At 37.3% G+C, this 27578-nt stretch overlaps 3 protein-coding genes across 16 annotated transcripts in view; 1 reads left to right on the top strand and 2 right to left on the bottom strand.

Annotated features, from left to right (window-relative positions):
* Positions 1-1234, bottom strand: part of LOC109068267 (transcription factor EB) — a 35195-nt gene extending 33961 nt beyond the window's left edge. The window contains exon 1 of one of the 2 annotated variants that reach the window (XM_042734250.1): positions 979-1234. The gene's annotated coding sequence lies outside the window, so the exon portion shown is untranslated. Of the gene's footprint in view, positions 1-835; positions 955-978 lie in introns of those variants that run through there. The other variant, XM_042734252.1, reaches the window with a different exon arrangement.
* Positions 1235-2260: 1026 nt separating this feature from the next.
* LOC109082688 (transmembrane protein 183A-like) lies at positions 2261-8434 on the bottom strand. Of its 2 annotated transcripts, XM_042734248.1 has the most exons (8): positions 8227-8434; positions 8039-8128; positions 6505-6669; positions 6020-6179; positions 5668-5848; positions 5513-5593; positions 5282-5437; positions 2261-3660 (listed from the first exon to the last, which is right to left on the bottom strand). In XM_042734248.1, exons 1-8 carry the CDS (start codon positions 8288-8290, stop codon positions 3472-3474), a joined length of 1086 nt encoding a protein of 361 aa, XP_042590182.1. In that variant the 5' UTR covers positions 8291-8434; the 3' UTR covers positions 2261-3471. The 2 variants fall into 2 exon arrangements, with proteins under 2 accessions (XP_042590182.1, XP_042590183.1); XM_042734249.1 differs by lacking the exons at positions 8039-8128; positions 8227-8434 and adding an exon at positions 6755-6854.
* Positions 8435-9196: 762 nt separating this feature from the next.
* Positions 9197-27578, top strand: part of LOC109060845 (liprin-alpha-2-like) — a 100085-nt gene continuing 81703 nt past the window's right edge. For all 12 annotated transcript variants that reach the window (XM_042734240.1, XM_042734239.1, XM_042734244.1 and 9 more), the window contains exon 1: positions 9197-10186. In XM_042734240.1, coding sequence (XP_042590174.1) covers positions 9938-10186 — 249 coding nt within the window. In that variant the 5' untranslated portion in view covers positions 9197-9937. The remainder of the gene's footprint in view (positions 10187-27578) is intronic.

Here is a 27578-nt window from a genome sequence, read left to right as displayed (position 1 = left end):
TCACTGAGCCAAAAACCTCCATACATTGTTCACTTCTTCGCTCGACTAATTCTGAATACAGGATTATACCGTAACCATGTACCGGTTTCTATTGTCTGGGTTATCTAATACTTGAATAAACTAAACCAATTAATGCTATCTAGCTACTACACCTCTCAAAAAGAGCATAATAATAACTGTGGTCAGTATAACAGTGACATAATTAAGCACAATAATTATTGTGCAACAACAATTATTGTGTAACATATTGAAATTGTCTACTTTGTTCAGAATGTGCGTTTTATTCATAATATATTTTCAGTTCAGGCTAATATAATTTATTAAGATCAGGCTTAATGACACTTAAATGTTCTCTCTGATGTTGATCTGTATAAATAGCCATACTGAAGTTGTCAGTTTGACTAGGAAGTATATTCACAGGCATTACTTATGCTGCCTATAAATATCGTGCGCGCTATATTTGTACATTATTTGTAAATAGCCAACACTTTTATATGGGACACGTAGGTGAGGGTTTGCGTTGCGCTGATCGCATTACGTAAGACGTATCGCTAACGCTGTTTATACATATTTAGAGTTTATGCATATCGGGTGTCAGTAAAACAGCAGTAACTTATATGGCTGTGCTCCAACAATAAAAGGACATTCAACTAGAAAGAACGTCTAATATATATATACATCGTAAACAGCATCGAAAATTAATTTATATATAATATGTAATAACGAAGACTACTGAACTTGAGAATGCATAATGATTTCAAGCATAACTGAGTTTATCATTACTTCTGTCTCCTTCCAAATTCAATGACTTTCAAAAAAGGAAAAGCATACGCACCAACTGGGGTTCTGTTTTCTGTTAACAAGTAGACTATGCATGTAAATACTGTCGCTATGGAATAAGCTGGAAATGAATGCAACTCAAGCAGAGGCAGACTTATTTAGACACAAGACTGGAGCGCAATGGGCTGTATCACTTACCCGCTGAAGGTCAAAAAAGTACGAAGTTGGGGCGTAGTTTTTGGAAAGGAGCTGCAACTGTGCAGTCTTAAAATCAACCTGGTATCAGTTCCCTCTGCAGTCGTATGGAAGCGAAACTGCAAAAGAGCACCGCTTACAACTTCTCGATAATTTTAACAGAACTCTATGTGATGTGCGATTTGTTTTCTGACTGCGCTGTGTGATGTGACAGCGCTGTACACCAGTCACCTGTAGGCACTTGTGACAGCCGAAGCCACCAATCACAGCGCTCACAGAGCATTGTGGGAAATGTAGTTCAGCTACATGTAAACGCTTCAGAAGGAAAAAAAGGTCGATTTTTATAAATGCTATAGATTCTTCATATAGATTCTAACAGTTCTAGTAGTTGCATATAGTCAACACTTGTAGACAAATTTTGTATGAGCTTTTGTATTACCCTTTTATGAACTTTTATGTGCAGTTACATTTAGCTATTTTATGCCAGTAAGCATAACAAATTTTATATATATATATATATATATATATATACACATATACATATACATATACATATATACACACACATACACTTTTTATTTTTAACTAGTTTAAGGTCAATTTTTTTTTTTTTTTTTTTATTATAACCTTATTTCTAAAATCGAGGGATAATATACAATCAATCAGTTATTACTGCATAATAAATCATTGTGTAATCAAATGCACCGCTGACTATACATTATATGTGACCATGGATCACAAAACCAGTCATAAGGGTACTTTTTTTTTTTTAATTGAGATTTATACATCAGTTTAAAACTGAACATGATCTTTACTTAATATCCTAATGATTTTTGGCATAAAAGAAAAAAAAAATCAATAATTTTGACCCATGCAATGTATTGTTGGCTATTGCAACAAATATACCCGTGCTACTTAAGACTGGTTTTGTGGTCCAGGGTCACATATTATCTCAATAACTGCACAGATCTCTTGAACACTGATTGGTCAGTCACAGTACTCAGTGGTTAAGCATTCCTTTTATACACTGCTGTTATTCGTTCCAATAAGTATATAATTATAGACGTGTATTTTTCATAAAGAAGTTCAGTGGCATTACAACCAAAGACAACTTACATAATCTGAATTAAAAAAAAAAAAAAATCTATTGCATTTGCAGATTTTCAGTGGTTGGGTTCAGTTGTTGTTTAAGATTGCCCCACAGGGTGTCAGTATTGATCCTATTCTTTCACATACAGGATTAAACCACAAAAAAAAAAAAAAAAAAAACCCACCTCCACACTGATTATGGCTGTATATTTTAATCAAGTGAAACATCAGTGCCTTCATTTTCCATTTTAAAACAAAACGCAAGCTTTAAAATTAAAAGAAACAGAATTCACTTCACAAAAGCATAACTTCTGGATTTGATTGTAATAAGGAAATAAGTGTTGACTTTGGTTTTTATCTATTGATTTAATAAATTCTCTTGATCACAAACAATAACATTCTCTTAACCCAAGACACTTTAATATCTACAATACCTAGAAACGCCCTCTTGCTGTCAATTAGACGCAATTTAACTAGGCAAACATGCAAAGTAGCAAATCTGAACTCAGAATGGCCTCCACAGAAAGCACCGAATACATCAAATCTTAGCTTTCGTCCCTAAATCTAACACCAAGCTAAAAGGTATTCAAAATGGGTTACACACTACACATCTCTAGAGCGGACCAGCCTTAATAGATAATTTGTTTGTCTTTTTTCTTTTTTTTTTTCCTTTTTGATAGATTGAACGGTCATATAGTTAACTGATAGATTTGCAGAGAGACAGAATAAGAAATCTACAGTTCAGGTGAACCTTGGGAATGCTATTGACGAAAAAAAAAAAATAATATCAGCAACTGACTATTAACATATGATTCAAGATTAGAGTCATGCAAACCCTGCTATAAAGTAGGGAACTCAATGCTGATTTTTCTAAACCATACTCAAGGGGCAAAAATTATATACCATGTACTGGGGTAGATGCCATACTTAATTTGAAAAGACTTTTGCTATAAAAACTGAGGGCGGCAAGCAGAATTTGTTCAGAGGGCGCACTGTTGTGAATTTGAACATTTAGGAAGAGAGGAAAAAAGGTGGACAATGGCATCATGATCAACTTAAATATGGCAAGTACCCAACTGCCACATACAGTAGTCAACATTTGAAATGGATCAAAAAAAAAAAGTTCAAAGTTTTCCTAAGACAAGAACACATTTTGGTTTTAGTTTTAGAACAACTTTGATGAAAGGTTTTGATCCACTACAAATGTTGACTATTGTACATTGCCATGACACCTTGAGTTTGGACTTCAGATCAGCACACTAAAAAAAAAAAAAAGTAGCACACCAAGTGCAACGAGTTAAATTCAGCAGGAGAGAGGAAAAAAAAAAAATGCAAAGCCAGGACTTTAGGGTTTGTTGAAACAGGCCTCATTTGTCTTCAGCAATGTTTTTGTGAGAAGATTGGAGTTCAGTAATTGTATGAGGTTGTGGGGTACTGAGGGTGCCACCAGTCCATGAGGCGCACGCTGTGGACAGGGTCCAGCACTACCTGCACCCCTTGTTCACCCCTAAACTTCTTCCCTCGAATGACTGGTGAATCCTGGAAATCCAGGCGCACTCGGTGGTGCCTCATGTCTGTGCTCACATTAATGGTGAACTGAAAGACAAGGAGCGAATGATTCATTGGCATTTATGTGATCAAGACTTGCATTTGCACTGTAAGTAAAGCCTTCAACAAAGAAATGTGGAAACTTCAGCTTGGTCAAGACCACCAAGACCATGACTTCCACCTTCTTATTAAAACAAAAAACAAAAAAAACATGAAGTTTAGAAGGACAAATTTAGCACTACAAATTTCAAGTGACAGCCAGCATAAAGCAAAAATTTACTAAAATCTGAAATACACTACACAACTTCTGAAATCTGGACAGATTTTCAAACACTAAGCATCATACATTTGCTCACTTTGTAAACAGTTAGAGAGGAAAAACTGGGTGTCATACATTAAACAAAGCATCACATTCTGTTAGACTTTAAAGTTGTTCTGAAAAAATTCACACTCCTCGTCGAGAAATTAAAAAGTTGCAAAATCTGTTCGATATCAAACTTACTTGAAATCCTTCAACTGGAATCAAAAACTGAAGATTAAAAAATAAATGAGAAGGTGAGCCTATGCCCATTATACAATGCGATTTGTGAAATCTCAGATTATCAGAAATCTGCAGACTCTAATTTTTGGCAACACCTGTCAACTCTTCCAGACTGAAAATCTGGGCAAAAATTGGGTCAAGTAGTGTATTCCAGCTTTAAAGACCTGGGGTCTCAGTTATAGATGTTGCGTATGCACAAAATGAGCATAGAAACATGCGTACACAATTTTCCACGCTCATATCGTGATTTATAAAAAAATAAATTTGGCGAAACTATGTACGCACCGTACGGACATTCTAGACCATGCGTACAAACTCTTTTTCCTGGAGTGAGAAAAGTAAACAGCGATTTTAAACTTTTCATGTCAATATACACATTTACATTAAATACTCCACTCGCATTAATGGAGATAAACGCTGAAATTACATTTTAAAAAAAAAAAAAAAAAAAAAAAAATTGTATTAACAAAATGCTAAATTTTCCTGTGGTTTGCTATGTTTTAGTGACAGCGAGGAGTGCTAGGGGTGCACAATAATTCATCTTTAAACTAAATTACAGATCACGTTATGAGAAATATTTCAGCGAGAACAATGATCAATGATGCCCACTTACTTCGATATTATGGTGGACACTGCTGGATTCAGTGGTCAAACGGTCCATTGTCCAGTATAGGACCATTGATAATAGCTTACAACCGCAGCTGCACGGAGGTGTTGATGTCATGTGAAGGTATCAACAACATAATTAAAAATACCACTATATTTGAAGGATATAACTATGAGAAAACAGTAAGATTTGCACATTTTCTTTTTAAAATACTTTGTCAGTGACGAGCCGAATCAGGGGTACGAGGTGGAGATGCACGTACGCAAACTCTTCCCGACTGGGATTTATAAAGGGATTTTTGCGCAGGTTCTGGCGTACGCATGGTTTTATAAATCTGAAAACTTTTCTGCGTGCGCAAAATCTAGCTTTTGTGCATACGTACACTTTTAGGAGGAAATCTACGGAGAGTTTTATAAATGAGACCCCTGATGATTAGAAATCCAGCAGCAGCATTACACGGTATCCTCCTGCAATTCAACAACATGAAAATATTATGTGAAATGGATTCTCTCATCACTCACCAAAGTTAACGTCATGCCCATCACAACAGAAGTGAAAATGAAATTGAGGGTAGTGACCCGCAGCAGATAACAGTCCGAGTCTGGATTAGTGTGAACATCTTTATACTGCTTGGGCAGCTGAAGAGTCAAACCACATCCGTTTTTGCCCTTGGTTGGCTGAAAAAGAAAATCCGAAGAATTAAAAGCAATTAAATCTCATATTCTACTTTTATGACTATGTAGTGAACATACCAGTTTCACAAACTTGAAGTTGAACTCCCACATCGGCTCTGATCTACTTCCAGACACTTTGTTGACCCAAAACAACAAACACTATGGGAACAAAAAAGGCATCAACATAAAAATATTCACATTAACCATTTAAATAAGAGAGTACGTCTACAAACCTTGGAATTGAGGAGTGTGGTAGGTGTAGATTCAGGGAGAGGAGGGCTTTTAGACACCCACAAGCTAAAGGGCTCATATAAGTGAAAAAGCGAGCGAATAACACGTGCACGAAGACAACGCATCTTTGCAATAGAATCAGGTTGAAGGCGATCGGGGAGGTCTGCATCAAGATTATAGTGCCTGGAAAGGGGAGAGAAAAAAAAATGTATACAAAAAATAAAAATCATGTGGAATACTGTTATGCATAAATACCCTTATTAAACACAGGGGTGTCCAGTGGAGTGCAACAGTGCCTGCCCACGGTTATAAAAAGCCCCACAATACATTCAATACCACATTTTGACTGCCTACCTTTTGTAGAGTCGTGTCCAAAATGCAGCTGTGCATGTGGCAGTCCAAGCATTCTTGCAGATCAGGGAGAACCTGCAGACATCTTCTGGCCGAATGTATGCAGCAAGCAGAAGCCAAATATCAATGGGATACTCCTCTCCATCTATGCTCTCACTGTTTTCTGGGATTCATAATGACAGGAGTTACTCAAAAACACAAGAAAAATAACATCAGAACAGAGTTTCCCCAAACTTTTTAGTCAGCCAAAACCCTTTGACCTAAAATATTTACTTGAAGGACCCATTGAGATCAAGCTAACGCTTCAATTTAACACATTTGCACATTCACTAATATTGGTCAAATGGCATGCCGGTAAACAAAAATGTACTTTTTTTAGAAAATGTTTTGTTTGTATTTTAATTGAATTTTTCTTTAGTTCTCTCATGAACCCCAGTCTGGGAAATCCTGCATCAGAAAACTTACTGGGCCAAATGCTCTGCAGTTACCTTTGCGTCTTTTGTTTTTCTTTTTGCGGGACCCTTTGATTTCATCCCCTTCCTCTGAGTCCAGTTCATTACTGCTCTCACGGGCTGCATTACTCACACCAGCTGCAGAGGAGAGCACTTCCTGCACAGGACCCTGGGATGCCTCAAGTCCACAGAGTAATTTCACTGAAACAGAATAACGGTGAAAATAATTATTTTATTATTATTTTAAAGTGTCAAATGTCTTAAAAGAAACTTATTCTCAACATACTAGTTAAAATCATCCTCTAAATAGACTGAACCAAGGCCTGTTCATGCCTGCTTATGGAGATTTATGTTTAATTAAACACACCTGAATCAACTAATTAAATATAGTTGGGGTCATTGTAAAGTAGTGATGCAAATTCTGATTCATTTCCGCGAACCGGTTCTTTTCGGACAGATCGGCTCATTGAACCGGATCAAAAAGCCGATTCATCGGTTACTGACGTCATCAAGCAATAACGTCTTTTCTAACAACTAAGTGCAATGTTATATCAATGAAAAATTCAAATAAGTCATTTGTGTCAACATATACTGAAACATTAATATATATATATATATATATATATATATATATATATATATATATATATATATATATATAGATAGATAGATTTGTGTGAAAGCATATTGCTGACTATTACCATATAATTCACTCGTTAATGGTGCTTGTGGTCATAGTTTCATTCGCGGATCCTTTATGTCAGATATGACTGACTGACCAATATTGACTAGACTACAACTTAAGTTTCACATCTACAGCACACATTACAGACACTGATGTAGAAACGCGGATATGTTCTGTCTACAGTATAAAGAATGAATAAACCAGTCTTATAAACTCATAAATAATATGCATTCACAATAAACTATTGTAAAAATGTATTTACATCACTCGACAGAAAGGTTTTTTCAGGTTTTAATAAAATGTAAAATAATAACAGTCATAATAAGCATATTTTCAGCACTGAACAGTATCGTCAACTCGCTCATCAGAATCTTCGGTAATCCTCGGCAAACTTCGCCACGGCTCATTCGGTTCTTGTTGAGTCCTCGGTTATCCTCGGAAAACTTCGACAGTTGGTTGAACCGGCTCAATCGGTTCTTTTCGCGTCTCCCTGCGTCATCAACCCGGAACTAAAGTTCGATTCAGTTCGATTTGAACCGGCTACTTCCTGAGAACCGGCTCAAAAGATCATAAGAACATTCCAAAAATAACGATTCGTTCAGTAACCGAACATCATTATTGTAAAGTACAAGCAAGAGTTTGAGAGCTGAACTGAACTGAGGAGCTCCAGAAGCAGGAATGAACATCTGCAGTCTAATTCAGGGCTTCATATACTTTGACATGAAAAGTTACACTTATGAAGAAAATACTTTTTAACTCATAGTTATGATTCAATATTCTATAATTATGCCTTTGTCATAATTATTATTTACCATAATATTACAATAATTCTTTCTTTATTATGGGGCGGAAATGAGCTTTCATACATCATATTTCTGAATTTACCTTCTTTTTCAATTGCATTAACAACAGCCTTTTTAACTCTTCCCGACTTTACGATGGCGGGATCGGCGTTGGCATAGTCAGCCACAGTTACTGTAAGAAAATATGAAGGAACACAAGAAATCAAGAGAATAGACTTTGGCTATTATCCGGAACACACATCATAACATCAGCCTGCCTCACTCTGTTACCTGACTCCGAGCAAACATCCTCGGCTCTAAATTTCAGCCGTTTTCGGTTCCCTTTCTTGGGCATGACGACAGCGGGGGTCTATGGCCGTTTATCGAGGCTGTGTGCCCTGCCATCTTACCAGCAGAGGTAACGAAAAAACGATAAAAATGAGGGTGAAATTAAAGAAAGCTCCTCCGGGATCTTCAGCCATCATGGAACTGACGACGAAGGTCGCGTACATTCTCGCGAGATCTCAGAAAGGAAACGACTCTTCAGACTGGACGCTAATTGGACGCAGAAATCATATGTGAGAAGAATTGTCCAATCAGACGGTGTATATTCATAACCCCAGTTTTCAGAGAGAGATGAAAAAAATGGTTACGATAAACCATGACGTCATCTCAGCTGTTTCTTTTTTAACGGTTAAAATGTCTTGAAGTACCATGAATTGTGCAAATAAATATATTATATATTTTTTTTTTATTAAAAAAATTGTTTTATTTATTTTTCTCTTCTTTTTTTCTGTTTTCTCAGAGTTGTTTTTGGTCTCATGTATTTTGTTTATTTTACTTTATATCTTCCATCTACATAAAAGCAAATGTGACTAAATGGTTTTTACGTCTTTTATTAAAGTGAGTAAAACAACACTGAACAATACAACAAAGCTGAATAACATTTAAGAATAATAGAAATATAAGATTTCCTAATTATGAGATTTATTTTTGTGGGGTTTTAATTAAAAAGTGTATATATATATATATATATATATATATATATATATATATATATATATATATATATATATATATAGGGGGCCAGGAACGCTATTTTTACCGAGGGGACAGAAATATGAAATATATATATTTTCTGCGAAAGTTCATGAGATTTCCTAATAATGAGATCAATTTCGTTTTAATAAAAATTTATAGGCACTTCATGATAGGTCCGTGGTTTCTATTATCCTGCCTGCCGCCGGAGGGCGCTGCGCGTGACACCATTTCTCACACTGGCGTCTCGTGCATGACAGTCATGTAGTCGCGTGGTGCTGATGTGAGGAACTCAGATTTTACGCTGTTTGAAGAGCTTTACAGAGCCACGCCGGGTGGATATGCTTTTCGCCGACGACGAGAGAGACGTTTAACCTTCACGTACACAAAAGCGTCGGTGCATTCATATTTTAAAACATGCGCGACTGTTTGTGGAGATAGCGGAATCGCTGTGTTGCAAGCGGGAATGAGCTCGTAGAGGGAGGAGCGCTTCGCTTGCCTCGCCGTGCAAGGAGATGATGATGATGATGATGGTGGTGGTGGTGGCAGAGGGATCTGGAGGATGCGGCAGACGCGAATTTCACCGTTTTCTGAAAGGTTAATGGCAACTGGTGGATGTTAAAGCGAAGGGCGCCGAGGTTCAATCAGCTGAAATCGGAATATCCGTGTGGCGAGCGCTGTAATGAGCGTCCAGCGAAATGCATTGAAGTCCAAGTCAAACTAGGTGGATAATGTCAAAGCGGAAAAGGCCGACAATCATGGACCAGAGAGGTCAAGGTGTGTGAAGAATCTAGACAGAGCTGCAATTAGTGAAATTAGAGGATGCATATGCATTTTAAATTACATGGACATGTTTAATGTGCATATAAATGGCATTAAATATTAGTAGTGCACCTCAAACCTGAATTAAAAAAAAAGAAGCAATTTTTAAATTTGACTTAGACTTCATAGAACACCGAGCAATATGATGTGTGAAGTGATGCCAACCATAAATGAGGGGGACTCGGTGAGTTCCCAGAGAGGCTCTCAGAACGGCACGGATGCCGAGTCTAATTTTGAACAGCTGATGGTGAATATGTTGGATGAGAGAGATAAGCTGCTGGAGTCTTTACGGGAGACACAGGAGACCCTCATCCAGTCGCAGACCAAACTCCAGGATGTGCTTCACGAGAGAGATGTGCTTCAGAGGCAGCTCAACTCCGCGCTACCGCAGGTAAACTCGCACACCTGACACAGGTACACGGGAAGTTGCGTCATGATTTACTGTGGTAATAGTTTACGATAAAATGTAATTTTTCCCCTGTAAAACCTTAGAAATATTGCTTGAATCTAATTTAATGCTCCTTTTAATAACCGCTTAAGTCTGACAGTAGATTAAGCTCCCTAACTGTGACTGTGGTATTTTGAAAGAAATAAAAAAAAAGTTATTTTAAGCCAATTTATCTGTTTAAAGACCCTTGAAAGACATGATATCGCATGAGAAGTGTTTTCTTTCTTTATATGTCTATCTTTATGTTGATGTATTTCCTGGGAAAACAGGAAGGATGGAACCATTTTTGTTTTGCTACCCAATTGATAGCAACAGTGCCCATCTGCCTTGGTTGTGGAAGTATTTTTTATTTTTAATTACAAGCCAAACATATGAGGTGAATCACATTGTTACAAACTTTGATTTGAAAAAAAAAAGCCAGAAAAATTCTCATTAAGTAGGCCTATTGTGAATGGTGTAATCATTGCTTGCATATTACGTCTAAGTCGTTGACAGTGCTTCATCAGAATGGATGGGCACAATTTGTTAATTGGTGGAAATTTCTTTGCAGAATCTTGTGTAATGTTAAAAAATGTCGTGAAATGCAGGCTGATGGATGTAACATGCATACACCGTCTAATTACAACCTCGTAGCTCTCAGTTGGTCTGTCTTCAACAGTTTATGTTATTGTCAAATCCCCTAAAGTGAATGGATTTTTACTTCTAGAACCTGATTGTTGCACTTTATAAAATGTTGTCAATTTGTAGGTCAACTTGAAAAGCTAATGAGTGAATTTAATATGTGTGATTAAAATGACTCGTGAATTTTGAAGCCGCTGTGTTTTTTACTAAAAAAAAAAAATGTTGCGAAATGTTTCAGTGTAGCCAACTGGATACGCCAATAAGAAAACCGAAGGCTTAAAGGTTTCCTGAAAAAAAAGTCTGTCATTAATTACTCACCCTTGTGTCATTTTAAACCCGTAAGACCTTTGTTCATCTTCGGAACACAATTTAAATTTTTTTTCTATGGAATCAGGAGCTGTCTGACCCTGCATTGACAGCAATGCAACTGAAATGTTCACAAGTCCAGAAACGTAGCAAGGAGATCTGTAAATTAATCCATGTGACATCAGTGGTTCATCTGCAATTATATAAAGCTACGAGAATACTTTTTGTGGCAAAAAAAACAAAAAAAAAACAACTTTGTTCAACAATTTGTCTCCTCCGCATCACCCTTGTGCCATTTTGGAGAATATCACAGCTGCGTCACACCGGAACTGTTTCCTACATTGTTGTGATTTGATCTGAACGGAAACAGCGTATCGCTTTCAGTTGCATTGCTATCAGACAGCTACAGATTCCATAGAAAAAAAAATCTTAATTTTTGTTCCTAAGATGAATGAAGGTCTTACGGGTTTGAAACAACATGAGGGTGAGTAATTAATGACAGAATTTTCATATTTAGGTAAACTAACCCTTTAAGTAACCATTTATATGGTAAAATGTAGAGGAAATGTTAAGCAAATGTGTAGTTATATAAACCAATTGTCCTCCGGATTAGCTGTTTTAGCAAAAGAGCTAAAACTGATTTATCATTTATTTTGGGTTTAGTAGTTACTAAAGCCCTGTTCACACTACAAGCAACACACAACAGCAAAGCGACACGATCCCATTTATTTCAATGGAGAGCTGGCGATTTCCAGCATCAAGAGCAACAGCGGCCGTTGGCGACTGGATGGGGCATGTCCAGCAACATGACAAAGTTCAGAATCCTTCAATTTTATGCAAATGAAGATCGACTTTCGGGAGTGACAGCCAATAGGAAAGAAGACGGTAGAGCTCATGTGATCGTTCTCCTCTCAGCCGTAGATAAACATGCGCAATAGAAGAAAGTAGGCTGTGTTTCTCATTCATTTTTGTTTGTATGTATGGATTTAATTTAGATTTAGATTTTATTTAGTATTTTGCCTCCAAAATGTTTGTACTTAACGGCAAGAAACTGATTCGCTGTCAAGGCAACCAGTATTGAGAACGCCCACTAGCAACCTCATCGCCAGCCCCTGGCGACATGCAGCTACAAAATTTGCTGCTAGTGAATGGGGCTTAAGACCCAGACCCCTGATAAAAAAAGGAGCAAGCTGAAGGAAGAAAGAGAGAGAGTTTCTTAGACCCACTCAATTATAATGGATGCATTGTGGTGCTGCTGGTGCCAGGTAAACACTTGTTTTCACAAAGGTTCATCATTTACTGGAATTTCCTGTGTCCCAGAAACGTCAGGGGTGGTAATTGTGCTTGCATCCCAGTCAAATAATGGCAACAAGGTTACAATTTAAAGAAAAGCCTTACTTTTTTTGCAAAATGCACATCAAAATGATTTACTTTTTTTTTTTCTTATCTAGTGAGGTATATCCACTGTATGCACACTCAGTGGTAGGTTAAGCTTCGGTTCAAAAAACAGTCTAGTGTCTCGTCTTCCGTAGCATGTTGCTCTTTTTGGTCATTCGCCAAGGACACAAGTGTTATTTATCGATTCATCTGAGTATCCCCTCCTCCTCCTTCCCCCGTCTCCCCCTTCCTCCAATTTTATCTTCTACACAAGTGATGCAAAAGCAGCTTACTTCTCAGTTTGCGTCACCCAGCTCATCCAGATAGTTAATAGGTGTGATAATATGGATCTTCAAGAACTCTCTTCCTGTGGGATAATTTTAAGTCTCTGTTACCTGCAAACTAGTTTTAAAGGGAGGTTACTGAACCCTGGAAATGGAAACCAGGACTAGCATTTGAAGTTAAGAGATGCCTCACTGTTCTATCTCTAGAGTAAAATTGGACTTCCTCTCTTGCTGCTTGCATGTGTAGGACTGTTCAAAGCAAAATGCTTCCTTTCATCTGATGCTCTGAAGCATGTGAGACTGTTGCTAAGAGGCCAATTAATCTCGTTTACAGCCAACGTTTATATTTAAAAACCCCAGATTTAACTTATTGCCTGTATAGTCTTATCCTCCTCAGTTGACACAGAACCCCAGACCTCAGACTGGTAGCACTTCCTTGACCTGGCAAGCTCTAATCTTATTGGCTGTCTTGATGCAATTTCTGGGAGTAAGGGCATGTAGGGTCTTTTTTGTCTGTATGTCTGGAAACAAAGTCATGATGCATGCAGTGAATGCTTTTGAGGATAAAAAGCTAGAGAGGTTAGTAGCATCAGTTCTTTGAAATATATTTGGAGTTTAGTTGGCGGTACAGTAGGAAATCATACAGGCTATAGTAGATCTCCAGGAACTGTCTGTCTGTCTGTCTGTCTATCTATCTATCTATCTATCTAAAATAAGTTAATTATATTCTGCAAGGATGCATTAATCTGATGACACTAAGGACATTTAGAATAATAAATATTTTTTTTAAATAAATGTATTATGGTTTCCACAAAAATATTAAGCAACAGTTTTATAACATTGATAATAATAAAAAAATTTCTTGAGCACCAAATTGGCATAGAATCATTTCTGAAGGATCATGTGACACTGAAGACAGGAATAAATTACATTTTTCAAAAAGTTATTTTAAACATTTTAAAATGCAATCTTATTTCACATACTATTGTTACTGTTTTTAATTAAACAAATGCAGCCTTGGCGGGCATAATCATTTTTATTTATTTATTTATTTATTTTATTTATTTATTTATTCAGTTTGACTGACCACAAACTTTTGAAGAGTAGAGCAGGCCTATATCTTAATAATCTGTAGTTATTATTTTTGGATCGATAGAAATTCTTATCACAAAGTCTCACTTTTTTTATTTATTTAACACAACCAAACCAACCTATTACTGTAGTTTAATTCGGTTCTTGACTGTATAATCAGGTCACAATAGCCCCTTTCACACTGCGATTCCGGAAAATACACAGGTAATGTGTCCCGGCATTGGTCCCGGGTCACTAGATTTTGCCCCTTTCACACTGCCAGTGATTTCCTGGAATATGTGTGTGCATTCATACACAACCCGTAAAGGTCCCGTAATGACACGTGACATCAGGATGTGACGTGTAACGTATGAGTCGAAAACGCTAGGCAGATTAACTTTAGTAAATAGTTAGTGAGGAGCTAACTGATCTCTGCTTCATTACAGTTTGCACATTTTTTCATCGCGAATGTTGATCTGCCTTCAAAACACCTGGTAAAAATGTTGCACGATAACGTGCGTCATCACTACGACACATGGCATTGGTTCTGGCTTTTGTTCACACAGCGCTCGTTCCGGGACTGAATCTGGCAATGTTACTAGGTCCCCAACCCGGGATCTATCCCGGAATCAATCCCAGGCCGTGTTTGCGTTCAGAGAAGGCAATCCGGCAATTTTCCGGGACCAACTTGCAGTGTGAAAGGGGCTATTCAGTTAATAATTCCCCATTTGCATTGTGTTGTGGTTCCATAGACCGCTGTAGGTGCAGTAGACTGTTTCACTGATAGTCATTTAGAGCACACAGCCTTTCTTTTTGTTCATAGTGTATGAAGCTAATTATACCTTGCCATGGTTGATCACTTCTGTTTTGGTGGTCTGCAATTGCTGTCAGGCAGCTAATACTGGTAGGTTTGCAAACACAAGGCTGTGCTTTAAATCCTTTAGTTAGGTCCTGGAAATTGAACTGCACTGTGTCATCGATTATTAGTGTATTGTTAACGCAGAGCATGATGACAGTATTGATGATGGTGATGATACAGTATACAGACTTGATTCTGCAGAGTCATCTTAAAGACAAGTGGCGAGGACAGCTGACTGAAATATTTGTCTTGTGCACTCATGGGGTTTACCACAGTGCAGAGTTAGCATCCTCCGCTCCTTCTCACTCTTGAATTATAGTCTATCAGGGATGTTGGCTTCTCAGCAGTGCTGTCAATCAAACGTGTTTGTCCATTCAGGGAGAACTGGAGTGCAGATGAGGGCTGGTGAACTGGCCGAATGCCATTCACTGAGCGGGGAGAAATGCCAGACTGTCTCTGTCTGCTGTAGGGAGGAGCTCTGTACCCTGTTTATCTGTGTGATATTCAGAGGAACTGGCATGTGGAGATGGTTCTTGAGTTGAGCAGTTAAATCCTGAGTCATCTGCTCCATTATGTAGAATGGAGGTCAAGTGTGGAATTGTTTTATTTGTCCACCAATCCAAGCAGTTGTTCCAAGAAGTCCTTGAATGATAAGCAGAAGCAAAATGGATCTGTTTGATCACCATAGCACTGTGTGTGATCTGTGGCGGGGTGGATTCTGCAGCAGTGTGTGTCTGAAAGACGAGAATACTCTGTCAAGTCCTGCCTGGGAGAGTTGAGAACAGCTATTCAGCGTGTCTGCTTTTTTTGTGCTTCGGTATCTGATGAATACTGCCTTTTGATGTCTTTTTCACTTGTAAATTAGATAAAAATTGTCATAACGGTAGTGCCATTTTCAGCTTTTTGATGAAATTTGATGTTTCATTTGATGGTTTAATGAACCAGCATTTTAAACTAACAGCCAATAAAATGTTTAATGCAAGGAGAAAAATACAGTGAAAATGTGGTTCAAATATTAATTTTTCCCCAATTTTTTCAAATGAAAATCCAAGAAAAAATATTTAATTTCACTTGAGACTGAAAAATAAATTATAATATGCACTAACGTTCAAAGGTTTGGTAATTGTTTTTTTTAAACTGTAATAAAGACACATTAAGTTGATCAAAAGTAAAAGGCTTATACATTGTTGTTAATGGCTGCTGAAAATTAAATTTTAAGAGATATTAAAAAAACAATTATGGTATTTTTAAAAAAAATAAGAATAGCAGAATAATAAGAAAATTGTAGCATGCACATAATTCTTTTAAACACATTAAAAAAATCTTACTGACCCCAAACTTTTAAAATGTTACTGTTATTTTAGCTAATAATTTAGCCACTATATGTTTTTAATACAGTAAAGTAAGGTAGCATTATATTGGAAAAAACTTGCATTGCGATATATATTGTGATATGGAAAAAAAAAAAATCACCAGATGACTTGAATAGCTCTATTTGTGGAGAAAAAATAAATAAATAAATAAATTCAGTGATTGGGGTGATTTTTTAGGTGAATAAATCAGCATAGGAAATAAACAAATTACAAGCATTAATAAATATAACAGAACAAAGATACAAATGAAATAAGCAGTGCTTAGATAAGTAAGTCAGTATTCAGGTACAGAAATTGAATAATCAAATGTAAAATAACACTGCAAAGATTTCACTGTATAAATTAAATCTAATAAATCTGTGTTAAAGCTTTCTCACACATACATTTTCTTTCTTAGTTGTTTACCTTCATTTAAGCCGTACAAGGATACTTGCAGAGACATGCATTTTGACGTAATTTCACGTGTATGTGTCATTAATGGACGCGGAAGTAAATGGAATTCAGAGTTCACATGTATCTGCGTGGCTCTCACTGTCTACACCAGACGCAAGAGTCGCAGCGCAACGCGACAAAATGCTATGAACCCATCATAATCAGTGATGCAGTCTACACTGGATGTGGTGCGACATGACAAATCCCTGACAGAAAATTGCTGGATTTTCAAAAGTGTGAAATATTTATAAGTTCGCGACATACAATCTTTAAGATGTCTGAGAGTTTTACACACTGGTCTGTTATTGTGGCGACATTTCCACGCCTCGAAACGTGACGCTGAACAAAATGAACTGTGATTGGTTGTTTGACATGTCGGTCAAATGGCCTGATGGGCGGGCCTTGGCCAATGAAAGCTGCCATGAATTCCAGACCTTCAGCTTCGGTGGGCAACCGGTCTTGGGCTCCAGGGTGATATGCTTGCGGGCTAATCTATACAGTATACTGTACATACTCAGAAAAAAGGTACAAAAACTTCACTGGTGCGGTACCTTTTTTTTTTTTTTTTTTTTTTTTATAAAAGTCACACTTTTATACCTTATTTGCCCTGAAGAGGTGCATAGAAGTACCTTAAAGATACATATTATTAACTAAAGTGTTCATATTAGTACCTTTTGAAAGATTGAATATTTTGTGCCTTTTTGTCAGAGAGTGTACAGTATCTTAATAACCTTACAAAAATGTATACTTTTATTATAAGTGACCCCAGAACATCTTCTGCCCTATTAACCCATGGAATAATATAAGCTGTACTGACAACAAAACTGCACTTCCTCTGGCGTCATTGAGCGACTCAGCATTCCCCAGCTCAGTGATAGATGAGCCTGATCAATAGATGCTATTTTCTCATCACTGCCTCATCGGAGGATGTCTCAGTTTTGCAGAGTCTCTGAAAAAATTACACTCTACCCTCAGAGAACAGAGTGATCCAGCAGACAATTTAATTTTAGGCAGCTGGGCCAATATTATAGTGATAACATGATGCAGAAAATACCACTGCTGTTTCTCACACACTGATAATTATGTTTCATCAACATTTCAGTTTATGTTTGTTTATAATATGAGAAAGAAACCATACTGGCTTTGTTTTCTTAAACTAAAGTATCCTCACACCATTGCAGACTGGTACCGTGCCAGCACAGGTGCGAAAACAGCATCACATGGCTTTTGGCAGCTGCCGTAATCTGCAGCATGACACCTCTGAGCCGCCGGACCCTGCCCAGCAGCTGCAGGTGATTTGTTGATTTAACCTCACATGCAAACATTTCACTCTGTTTCTCTGTTTGGACAAAATGATGCTCTTCATCTTTATTGATTTATATTTACTGAAATTTTTCACAGCACTATCAAGCGTACATCATTTGTTATGTATTTTTGTATTTTTTTTTTTTTTTATGGAAATGGTTTGGCTAGGTTCTTCTTTTTAAAGTGGACCACCTTGACATTATAGTATGTCAGGCATTTAGAAGTGGAAATCTTTTGGGTCAGCTGGCTCATGGTTTCTATTGCAGCTGATTGAAAGCAAATGAAATTTGGATCTGCCCCTTCACATTTTTGTTCTGCTGCGAAATCATACAGATTTTTTTTTTTTTCATGTAATTAAATTAAAATGGAGCACCCCGAAGCGTGTGGCCGGCTTATGTCTGAAGTCATTTGTGCACTCGAGCTTGTAGTGCACAGCTGACTGTACAGAAGTGCCGGAGAAAAGGACAATATTCTCAAATGATCTGTAACAACATTTTCACATTAAGGTCTTTTACCCAGACGGCTTTACAAGTGCAATTAAGTTAGAAGAACCATGCTCATGTGTTCCTAGACAAAATAACTTGTCAAGCTGATTTAATCAAGTCTAACTATTCACTCTTAAAAAGAAAGGTTACAAAAGGGCTTGTTTTCTCATGATTCCAGAGAAGAACCATTTTGGCTTCCCCAAAAAACCTTTCCAAGATGTATAGATGAGTTTGTTTCTTTATTAGAACAGATCTGGAAAATTTAGCATTACATCACGTGCTCACCAATGGATCCTCTGCAGTGAATGGGTGCCGTCAGAATGAGAGTCCAAACAGCTTATAATCAATATGACTCCAATTCATCAATTGATTTCTTGTGACACAAAAGCGTGTAAGTAATCCATAATTAAGGTTTAAAACTTTTAACCTTTGCTTCTGGCCAAAATACAAAAAAGTCCATAATCCTCCAGTGTAAAAGGCCTCTTAAAAGTTACCTGTTGTTCTTTTCAACATATTTGTTTAGAACTGTTTTGGACAGATTTTTCCTTGATCTGTATAATATTTCTCTCCTGATTCAGAAGAGACGACTTTTTACTAGAAAAAAAGCAGCATTATGGCTAGAGGGCTCGTTTGAAGTTAAACAAAATTTAATGATGGATTTGTGAAGTGCTGCATGTTTGTAAGAAACAAGGCATTAATTGATGGACTGGCGTCAGGTTGTGGATTATTTTGATGTATTCATCAGCTGTTTGGACTCTCATTCCGATGGCACCCATTCACTGCAAAGGATCCACTGGTGAGAAAGTGATGTAATGCTAAATTTCTCCAAATCTGTTTTGATGAAATTGCCCTTGATATAATAGAGGGAAACTGATTTGCAATTTCTCAAGGACCTTTTCTTCAAGATTTTAACAGCCAAGGACAGAGTCTGAGGGTCTCTTGTAGGGGATTATGAGATTTAGGGTTGTAGAACCAACCATATAAAAATCAGGAAGGGACTGTCATGGTGGTCCGGGTTTATGATTGTCATGCCAAAGTTTGTCATGTACGGACCCTTAGGGAGTTATAAGTGAAACTGGTCTGTAATCTTTGGTGTGTTTTCCTCCAGGCGTAATATGAGCGTAATGCCGCTCAGATGCTGTGGCAGGGGATTAGGAAGAGAGCTTTGGTGACTTGACAAATAGTGAAAGAGTGTAGAGTAAAGTGAGAGGAAGAGAGTCACAGAGCAAGCAAGAGAGTTTTGAGTATCTTAAGGGATTAGTCTGAGGGCAGTTACTGTGTGCAGAGGGAAAAAAACTGTGAAATGTTGGAGACAAGGTGAGAATTACAGAAGTTGGGAAAAAGTGCAGTTTGACTGCTTTTTCTAGGTCACGCTAAAATGTTGACTTGTGTCACGGGCTAAAAATGAAAGTGTTTATGTATATTTTAAGGAGACTTGCGCTGTATGGGCGAGCAGGGAGGAGAACGTGAGGAGTGCAGCCTCGCATGATTTGCTCTATTTTTATTCTTCAGGATGCTGTGACTTTCTTGTGTGACTCATTTTATGCCAGCTTTTGTATAGTTAGGTAATAAACAGGCAAAATATCTTCCTATTTTGAGAAAAAAAGTGATCAAAAATATGCAATATTTTTTTTTTGGGGGGTGGTGAAAGATCAGTCTCTTGTTTCAAGCAAGGGGGTGGGAAACCCATGATAGGGAGGGCTGCGCAGCCTGCGTGTTGTGACTCCGTGTTGTTTCAAGCGCATTGTTCTGCATGATTCAAATTGACCCCCCCCCAGTTGCAATAGTTGGCTCTATTGTTTTTTGTCGGATTGCGCCACTCGTGTCCGGTGTAGACCTGGTGTGAGTTTATTAATGGGTTATGTTATAGCCCTGCTTGTTTTTAATGTTTTTATGAAATATCGGTATTGACTGCATGATCATATCATCGTATTATTTACTGCCATGCGAGCCACAAAAGTAAAGCTTGGCGAGCCGCACAATGAGTAACACTGCTGCAGGTTGCTTTTTGGCGGGTGTACTTGTTCTGCCGCGGTCTTGTTTATTTCGTAAGGCGAATCATCTCACTCGGCAGCATGTCTCTATTGCAAATGTGTGGGGGAGGGTTGAGCCCAATCGGAACTACGGGAGCCCTGAGTGGAGCGTCGGTTGATGCTAAAAAGAAAACCGATTTTCATTCAAACAAATTGATGTAAACTACACATTTGAGTTAATCGATAAAATCGATTTATTGCCCAGCCCTACGTTGCATCCGTAATTTCTGAAGATTATGTGACATTGAAGACTGGAGTAATGTTGCTAAAAATTCAGCGTCACAGGAATAAATTACATGTTAAAATGTATGTAATGCATATAGTCTGATAATGTAGGAAAGTAACCGCTAAACATTTCTTCATCAAACCCAATCGTTTGAGGTCAATACCAGTGAAGTTTTCATGGTTCTTCATAGGAATTTCAATGCTACAAAAAATGCTGTTGAAAACAGCAGTAATTAAGATTTATAAAACAGACAGAACAAATACAAACTATACAAGGATTCAAATATTATAAACTGTCTATTAGTTTTTTATATTTTATGATCAGCTTCTTATCAAAGTACCACTACTCCTCAAATCCCCATTTTAAGGGATGATTCATGTCTATAACACAAACAGTGCTGGCTGAGTTAGTCGCCAAGGTTTAATAGGAAAGGTTAAGTTGGTTCTTTGTTTTCTGTGCCACTCCGCCACTACTGTAGCTCACTGCCACACCCACGGCTGGTGCCTTGTGATGTCCTCGCTGTGCCATGCACAACCCTGGCCAGAGTTCACTCCTTTGTGCCTTCACCTAAAGATAAGACTCTTGAACACTAATGAAAATATTGCTGTGAGTGCTTTCACACAGCTTGATGCCATGTCTTAGCCTCTGTAGGTTTGCCAAACCATCTGCCACCAAAGGCTCTCAGCGCGATTAGCGCACCGAGATGCCAATTTGTCCCTTCTTGCCATCAGATTGGTGAATATTAGTGACAACATGGAAGCTGTCACACCTGAATGAGGGTTTTTAATAAATTTAAGCACCAAGTTTGGCCTATTTAGCTTTAGCAAAACATCTATTTATTGTGTGTATTTCTTCATACGGATTTTTCCAAGCATGAATGAATGCAGAACTGTGGTTACTAATGCTTCAATAAAACTCCATCGCAGTCCTGACACAATGAAGACCCATTCATGAAGCTTTCATCGTTCAGCACTCACCGTTAATATAAAGTAGTACCTAGATAGCTAGTTAAACCAGTTTTCTTTTGAGAAGGGAAATATGCTGTGTCATTGTATGCCGCTCTGCCTTCTGAGCTTGCTGTGTATGATCTGTCAGTAGAAATGTCCAGCTCTATATTACAGAAGCACATGTCAGGCGTGTTGATCTGTTTGCAGTACATTAACTCCAGCTGTCTGTCACTCAGGCCAAAAACAAAAAAGCGTTTCACCTCAAGAGCTTAACTGTCAGTGTGACTGCAGTTTTTCAGAAAACAGCCCATCCCGAACCTTCTGCAATGCTTCCGCAACATCAGTGGAGTGCCGAACCCTTCTGAGGCCCAGCACTCTTTAAAAAGTCATAGTGGTAGCATTAGCGCATGATAAAGGAGGCTGTATGTGGGGTATTTAAGGATAAGATGTATAATTAATGCTTATTTGATTTAGTATGAGAGTTTCTGAGAAAAGGGTAGAGAAATCAGATGAGGATATTGGGGAAATGCACACTGAGCGTTTCAGAGAGGTGGATTTTCTCTTGTGCTTGCTCTTATACTCTTCTGTTTGCTAGGGAAGAGATACCTCAGATATCTCATCTCACCTTATATATAATATATCACAATATATCAGTCCTTCTCTTCCAATTTCTTTCTTTCTTCTCATTTCACTAATTTCCTCATTTCTCATTTTGTCTCTGTTTTTTTCTTGTCTTATGTCGTTCTTTTCTCATCTTATGTTGTTCTCTTCTCTTCAGTTTCTTTTTCATTTTTGTTACTTCTCTTCTCATCTCATTTTTTGTTTATTGTCTTGATTTCTCTTCTCTCTTTTGTACTCTATTTGTCTCTTTTGTTTCTCTTGTTTGTCTTCATTTATCTTCTCTTCTTCTCTGTTCTTGGCTTTGATATCTCTCATCTATTTTGTACTGTTCTCATTTTGTCTGATCACGTAATGCATTTTCTCTGATCGGATAGCCATCCGATCGTGAAAAAAAATGTTGAAAAAACCCTTCAAAATGCAAAATGCTGATTTAAATCCGATCGCTCAAACCACTTCATGTGGTCCAGGGTGCATTCGAGACAAAACTGGACAAGTGTAAATGCATCTGGTTATTGAAACTTCATATGTAAATTTTACTCTTCCCAAAATATTAAAATAGTAAATGTTTGTGTGTTATGACGTTATAGTCAGATATGATAGCGTTAATGCAACACACATTGCAACGGGTGAGTAGATGAGACTGAAACTGAAAGTCGCAGAAGCTTAACACATAATCATCTTCATTAAAAGTAGTAAGACTAACTTATCTTTCCAGTGTTGATGCCGCTCGCTCTCCTGTTTGGTCTTTGATCTTGAAATTAGCTGATAATAAATAAAGTGCAATGCTTATCTTTTGCTTTCGTTGACGTGAACTCCATAAAATTTGCATATAGCATGGGAATTGAAGATCAGATTTATATCCGTTTTGCAGAAACACATTTATGTGGCCAAGTGCAAATCAAACCATTTTAACAAATCAGATAGATATCCAATCAGAGAAAACGCATGAAGTGATCAAGTGTAAACAGCCCCAAATATGTTAGGCCCAAGATCTCAGTGATTTCTAAGATAGGAATGGCTTTGTTCAGATGTTAGACCATGTGAGTTAATGTTGTGGATATAGATGTGATCTATTTCCCCCTCTCATCTTTGTCTCTAACTCTATTTTCTTCCAAACTTTCACGTATCATCTTATTGTAGAGCGTAATTCTCCTGAAACACAGTTTCTAAATCCTGGACTTTGTGATGTCTCTGCAGAGAGACACATCTGCCTTAAGCTCCACATTGTCTATTGCATTATTTATAATGTCAGATGATTACTCAGGATATTCACCCCACATGTCACATCAGACCCAGGCCTCTGGAGAAAAGTCAAGACAATGCACTGTACCTTTTGGATGATATCTGCTGCCGTGTTGTACTCATATTTCAAGGCCGGCTAAAGGTGTATATTGACGTTCTAATAATAGTAACTCCATCAATAGCTTATCAATACCTTTTATGGTCTACAGTGTCATTCAGACACCACGCAGTCCATTAATTTCTTTTTTCTTCTAGACAAATTAGAGCACAGTAATTTATGTACTGTAATCAAAACACCCAATTCAAAAGCAGATTCTGTCATTGTTTGTTTGCTGCTTCATGAGCACATAGTAAAACTGTTTCAGTGTTTGACAGGACTGTGATTAATCGCTCAATGTAGTCATTGAGGCAGTCAATTTGGAGTCCAGTTACAGTAATATCATCGGCCCTCACACCCGCCCCCACGGCTAAACCAAACATGGATGTGATAGCCTCATTTCATTGAGAAGCCAGTGAAAGCGTCGCCATTTGTTTCTGGACTAGGGCAAGGTGACAAGGAGGATTTCATGCATAACCATTTGAAGTTGCTTCGGATCCTTTTAGGGGCCCCAAGTGTGACTTATAGTGGCATCTATTTTAAAACCGGATCATGAAGAGTGGGTCAAGGGCAGTAGGGGATAGTGGGGAAAGATGTGTCCGTGTGTAAGCGCCCCTAAATTTAGCAAACTGTGCACTATTTTTAATGTTTTTGTTATTTTTTGTCACATGACCGTTTGTATAGAAAAGGCCCATCATAAACCTCTAAATGAGAGATACATACTGTATGACAAAAGTGACATTATTTTCTATATTTTTTATTAAACGACTGTTATTTTTTAAAGGTAGATTATTTTTAATGACATAAACTGCTATTTGCATGTGTTTTTTACATGACAGTTTAAATTAGTTTTATATGAAACCAAATGTAGAAAGATTTAAAAGTATTATATTATATTATATATTATACCAATGTATAAAATCCTGTAAATTATTTGGCTAAAGGTAAGCCATGATATAGTGTATTATACAGTATCTGTGCAAGAGTTTGAGGTTTTTCTTTTAACAGTTTTAAATTTCAGTTACTGCATTAAACACTATTGATAGTCTTTTCTGATCTGGTGTTCAATTCTAAAAGACACAGGGTAGCAAGTAACATGATTTAGAAACAATAATAAACTCCAGCAAAATACAGTTGTTAATGCAAATTCATAGACTACATTTATCTACATATCGAGTATTATAATGGAAACACTGAATAATCTTGGAATGATCTCGGCTTGGATCAGCCCTGTCTGTCCGGTAACCGATTTGTGAAAGAATGCCAATATTGGAGCCGATAACCGATATGAGTATCGGATCAGTGCATCCCTAATTATAAATACTCCAGAATTTTAAAATATTTTTAATGTTTTGAATGTTAAACCTTTTTTCTGTCTAAAAATGCAAAATAGGCATTGGGAATTAGTTTATTAATTAATTAATTTATTTATTTATTTAAGGAATTCATTTTTTATGGTCTTATGTTATAGATATTCTCTTCTAATTACAGTTGATGACAGACATCCTGAAATAGAATTTGGATTATTTCTGTAACCTCTGTTTCATGTCTGTCTCATTTCTCCTTGCTTGGTGGACAACTTGAACACAACTCAAGACTTACATACCAATTTTTGCTAACAGGATAAATCCATTGTTCATCAAGCATATTTTACTGAACTGTAATACTTTTACCCCTTTGAGGAACCCTTTTTTTCTGTTGATACCATTTTAGTCATACAGGTTTATAGAAAAAAATAATCTTATTTAGTTTTTTTTTTTTATAATGAAACCTGGCTCTCACCATGAATGTAGCCATAAGCTGGTATGAAGTTAAAAATAAAATAAAAATAAAATGCAACTTGGATGGCACACTTCACCCCTCTCTCTCCCCTAATACTCAGGCAGACAGATCGCTTGTTAAGTTTCTTTTCTAGATAGCATCTGTGTTATTTTCTTGCACGTTAACAACCCCTCTCTACGACAGGCTTGTGTTTGTGCGCGTTTGCAAGTTGGTATTATCTCCACCAGTCTGTCCGTTCACAGAGCTGGTTTACTGCAGCATGTCATGGAAGACACAACAATTATAGGCAGCCACAGCTGAATATTCAATTAGTCACTGTCTTATTTCCTTCATGACTTTCACAGGGAAAATAATCCAACTTAATTACATTAAGATGAGCTCCTTTTTTCGACTGTCATACACATTGTTTTGCTCACGCATGCAGTGAGAAGCATGTTCACTTAATGATATTCGAGTGTTTTAAAGCATTTCCAAATCCTCTACTAATATGCGTAGCTCTGGCATATCCTTGAAAACAACCTTAAAGACATCAAGACACACGCACATTGCCAAAAAGGTGCCAAGCTGGACTCAAAAATCAATGGAGAGGAAAATATCTCAAGGAGGTTCAAGTAAATTTCGCCTCTGTCATGCAAATAGGTCATCCACTGAGCCAGACAGCTCAATTTTAGCATGCCCAAAAGGTATAGTAAGAAATGAGGAGAATATGAGCAGTCAGACAAGCTCTGTTTGAGGAACCACTTGGTTTATGTAGCGTAGCGCTCGTGTGGACCATTACGTGGTAACATGGGAAGCGTGGAGTGTGGCCTAAGATGCTCGATTTATAATTGTTGTATAATTTAATTCTTTAAAGTCAGGCTAAAGCAATCAACTGAAGCAGGCGAGACTTTTAATGAAGTTCTAACTAGGTTAATGATTCCCGATTGGAGAGAAGACGTAGAGATGTTACCACTTCTGAAAAACTTCGAAAGCGGTTTTGCATAACTTTTGTTTTATTGTATTATGTTGAATCTTTGGCCTCAAAAATAAGTTTGTGCTACCACATCATGCAGCGTCTTTTCCCAGAGCACCCAGTGCCGCTTTTGCACTTATTGGCAAGAAAATGCTTCCCTTGCAGCCAGAGCCAATAACACCCTGCTGACCCACCAAAGCTTCAACCTCCAACTGTCCTCGGAACAAAAAAACAAAAACAAAAAAACACTTGGCAAAATGTAATGCTTAGATTTTCCACAATGACATAGTTACTTTCTCACACACTCTCACAAGCACAATGATGGATGCTTCTGTTCATGCCAAAGCAGTTCCCTGTGAAATGAACTGCCAAAGTCCAACTCAGTCCCTGTAAGCCAAGCCACCACTCGCTGGCAGCTCTTGTAAGACATACAAGTACAGCTGCGGCGAAAGACTAAAATCTTAAAGTGTTTGTCAAGAATGCATTTCTATAGAATGCCAAATCTACAGTAAACAATGGTATCATAATTTTTGCTTCTTCTGATATATTGTGTGCTAGTGTTAAAAGGAAAAAATAAAATCACACTAGAAGGCATTTGGCTCTATTTTGCATCCATATTGAGCTTTGTGATTTTCCTCCTCATTTTTTATTTTTGAGCGCCGTCATCTCCTCTTCCTCATACTGTGTCTGGTAACACTCACCAAGTGGATAAAGACAAAGTCCTTTTTTAAGCAAGTCAGTCCACCCAGTGGCCTTGGTAACGCTCTCAAGTAGCTATTTCCATTCATAGAAACAGTACAGCTGCTATATTGGGTTCTTGAATAGGCTGAAATCTGTTTCTGTTGAAATGGTTTTCTGAGCTTGTGATATGCAAGATGATTTGTCAGATGATAAAACACCAATACCGTAGAATTTAATGTTTAATTTTTAATTGTTATATATATTTGCATGCACGCACAGGCAAAATATTTTTTTATTGATGTTCTTTTTAGTTTTTAGTTTCTGCGTTGCTTTTATGTACACGACTGTTCAAAAGTTTGGTTTCAGTAAGATTTTTGTTGAGGAAATGAATTATTTTATTAAGCAGTTATGCATTGATGAAATGTGACTGTAAAGACATTTATAATGTTTCAAAAATTACTATTTCAAATTTGTCTTTTTTTCTTTTTTTTAACTTTCTATTCATTGAAGAAACAAAGAAAATAATTTATCCGTTTCCACAATAATATTAAGTATGATCACTTTTTTTTCCATTAATAAAAAAGAAGAAATGGATGACTGTGACACTGTGACATTGAAGACTGGAGTAATGGCTGCTTCAG

The sequence above is a fragment of the Cyprinus carpio genome, chromosome B11 (assembly GCF_018340385.1).
Source record: "Cyprinus carpio isolate SPL01 chromosome B11, ASM1834038v1, whole genome shotgun sequence".
Classification (NCBI taxonomy): Eukaryota; Metazoa; Chordata; class Actinopteri; order Cypriniformes; family Cyprinidae; genus Cyprinus; species Cyprinus carpio.
The sequence above is the reverse complement of the archived record's forward strand: the minus strand, read 5'-3'. Positions and strand labels throughout refer to the sequence as shown.

Coding starts and splice junctions, on each gene's coding strand:
- LOC109082688 (XM_042734248.1), bottom strand. CDS start 8,290: ATGCCCAAGAAAGGGAACCGAAAACGGCTGAAATTTAGAGCCGAGGAT. Junction 6,670..8,038: donor TAATGCAATTGAAAAAGAAG/GTAAATTCAGAA, acceptor ATTCTGTTTCAG/TGAAATTACTCTGTGGACTT. Junction 5,438..5,512: donor ACTTCAAGTTTGTGAAACTG/GTATGTTCACTA, acceptor TTTCTTTTTCAG/CCAACCAAGGGCAAAAACGG.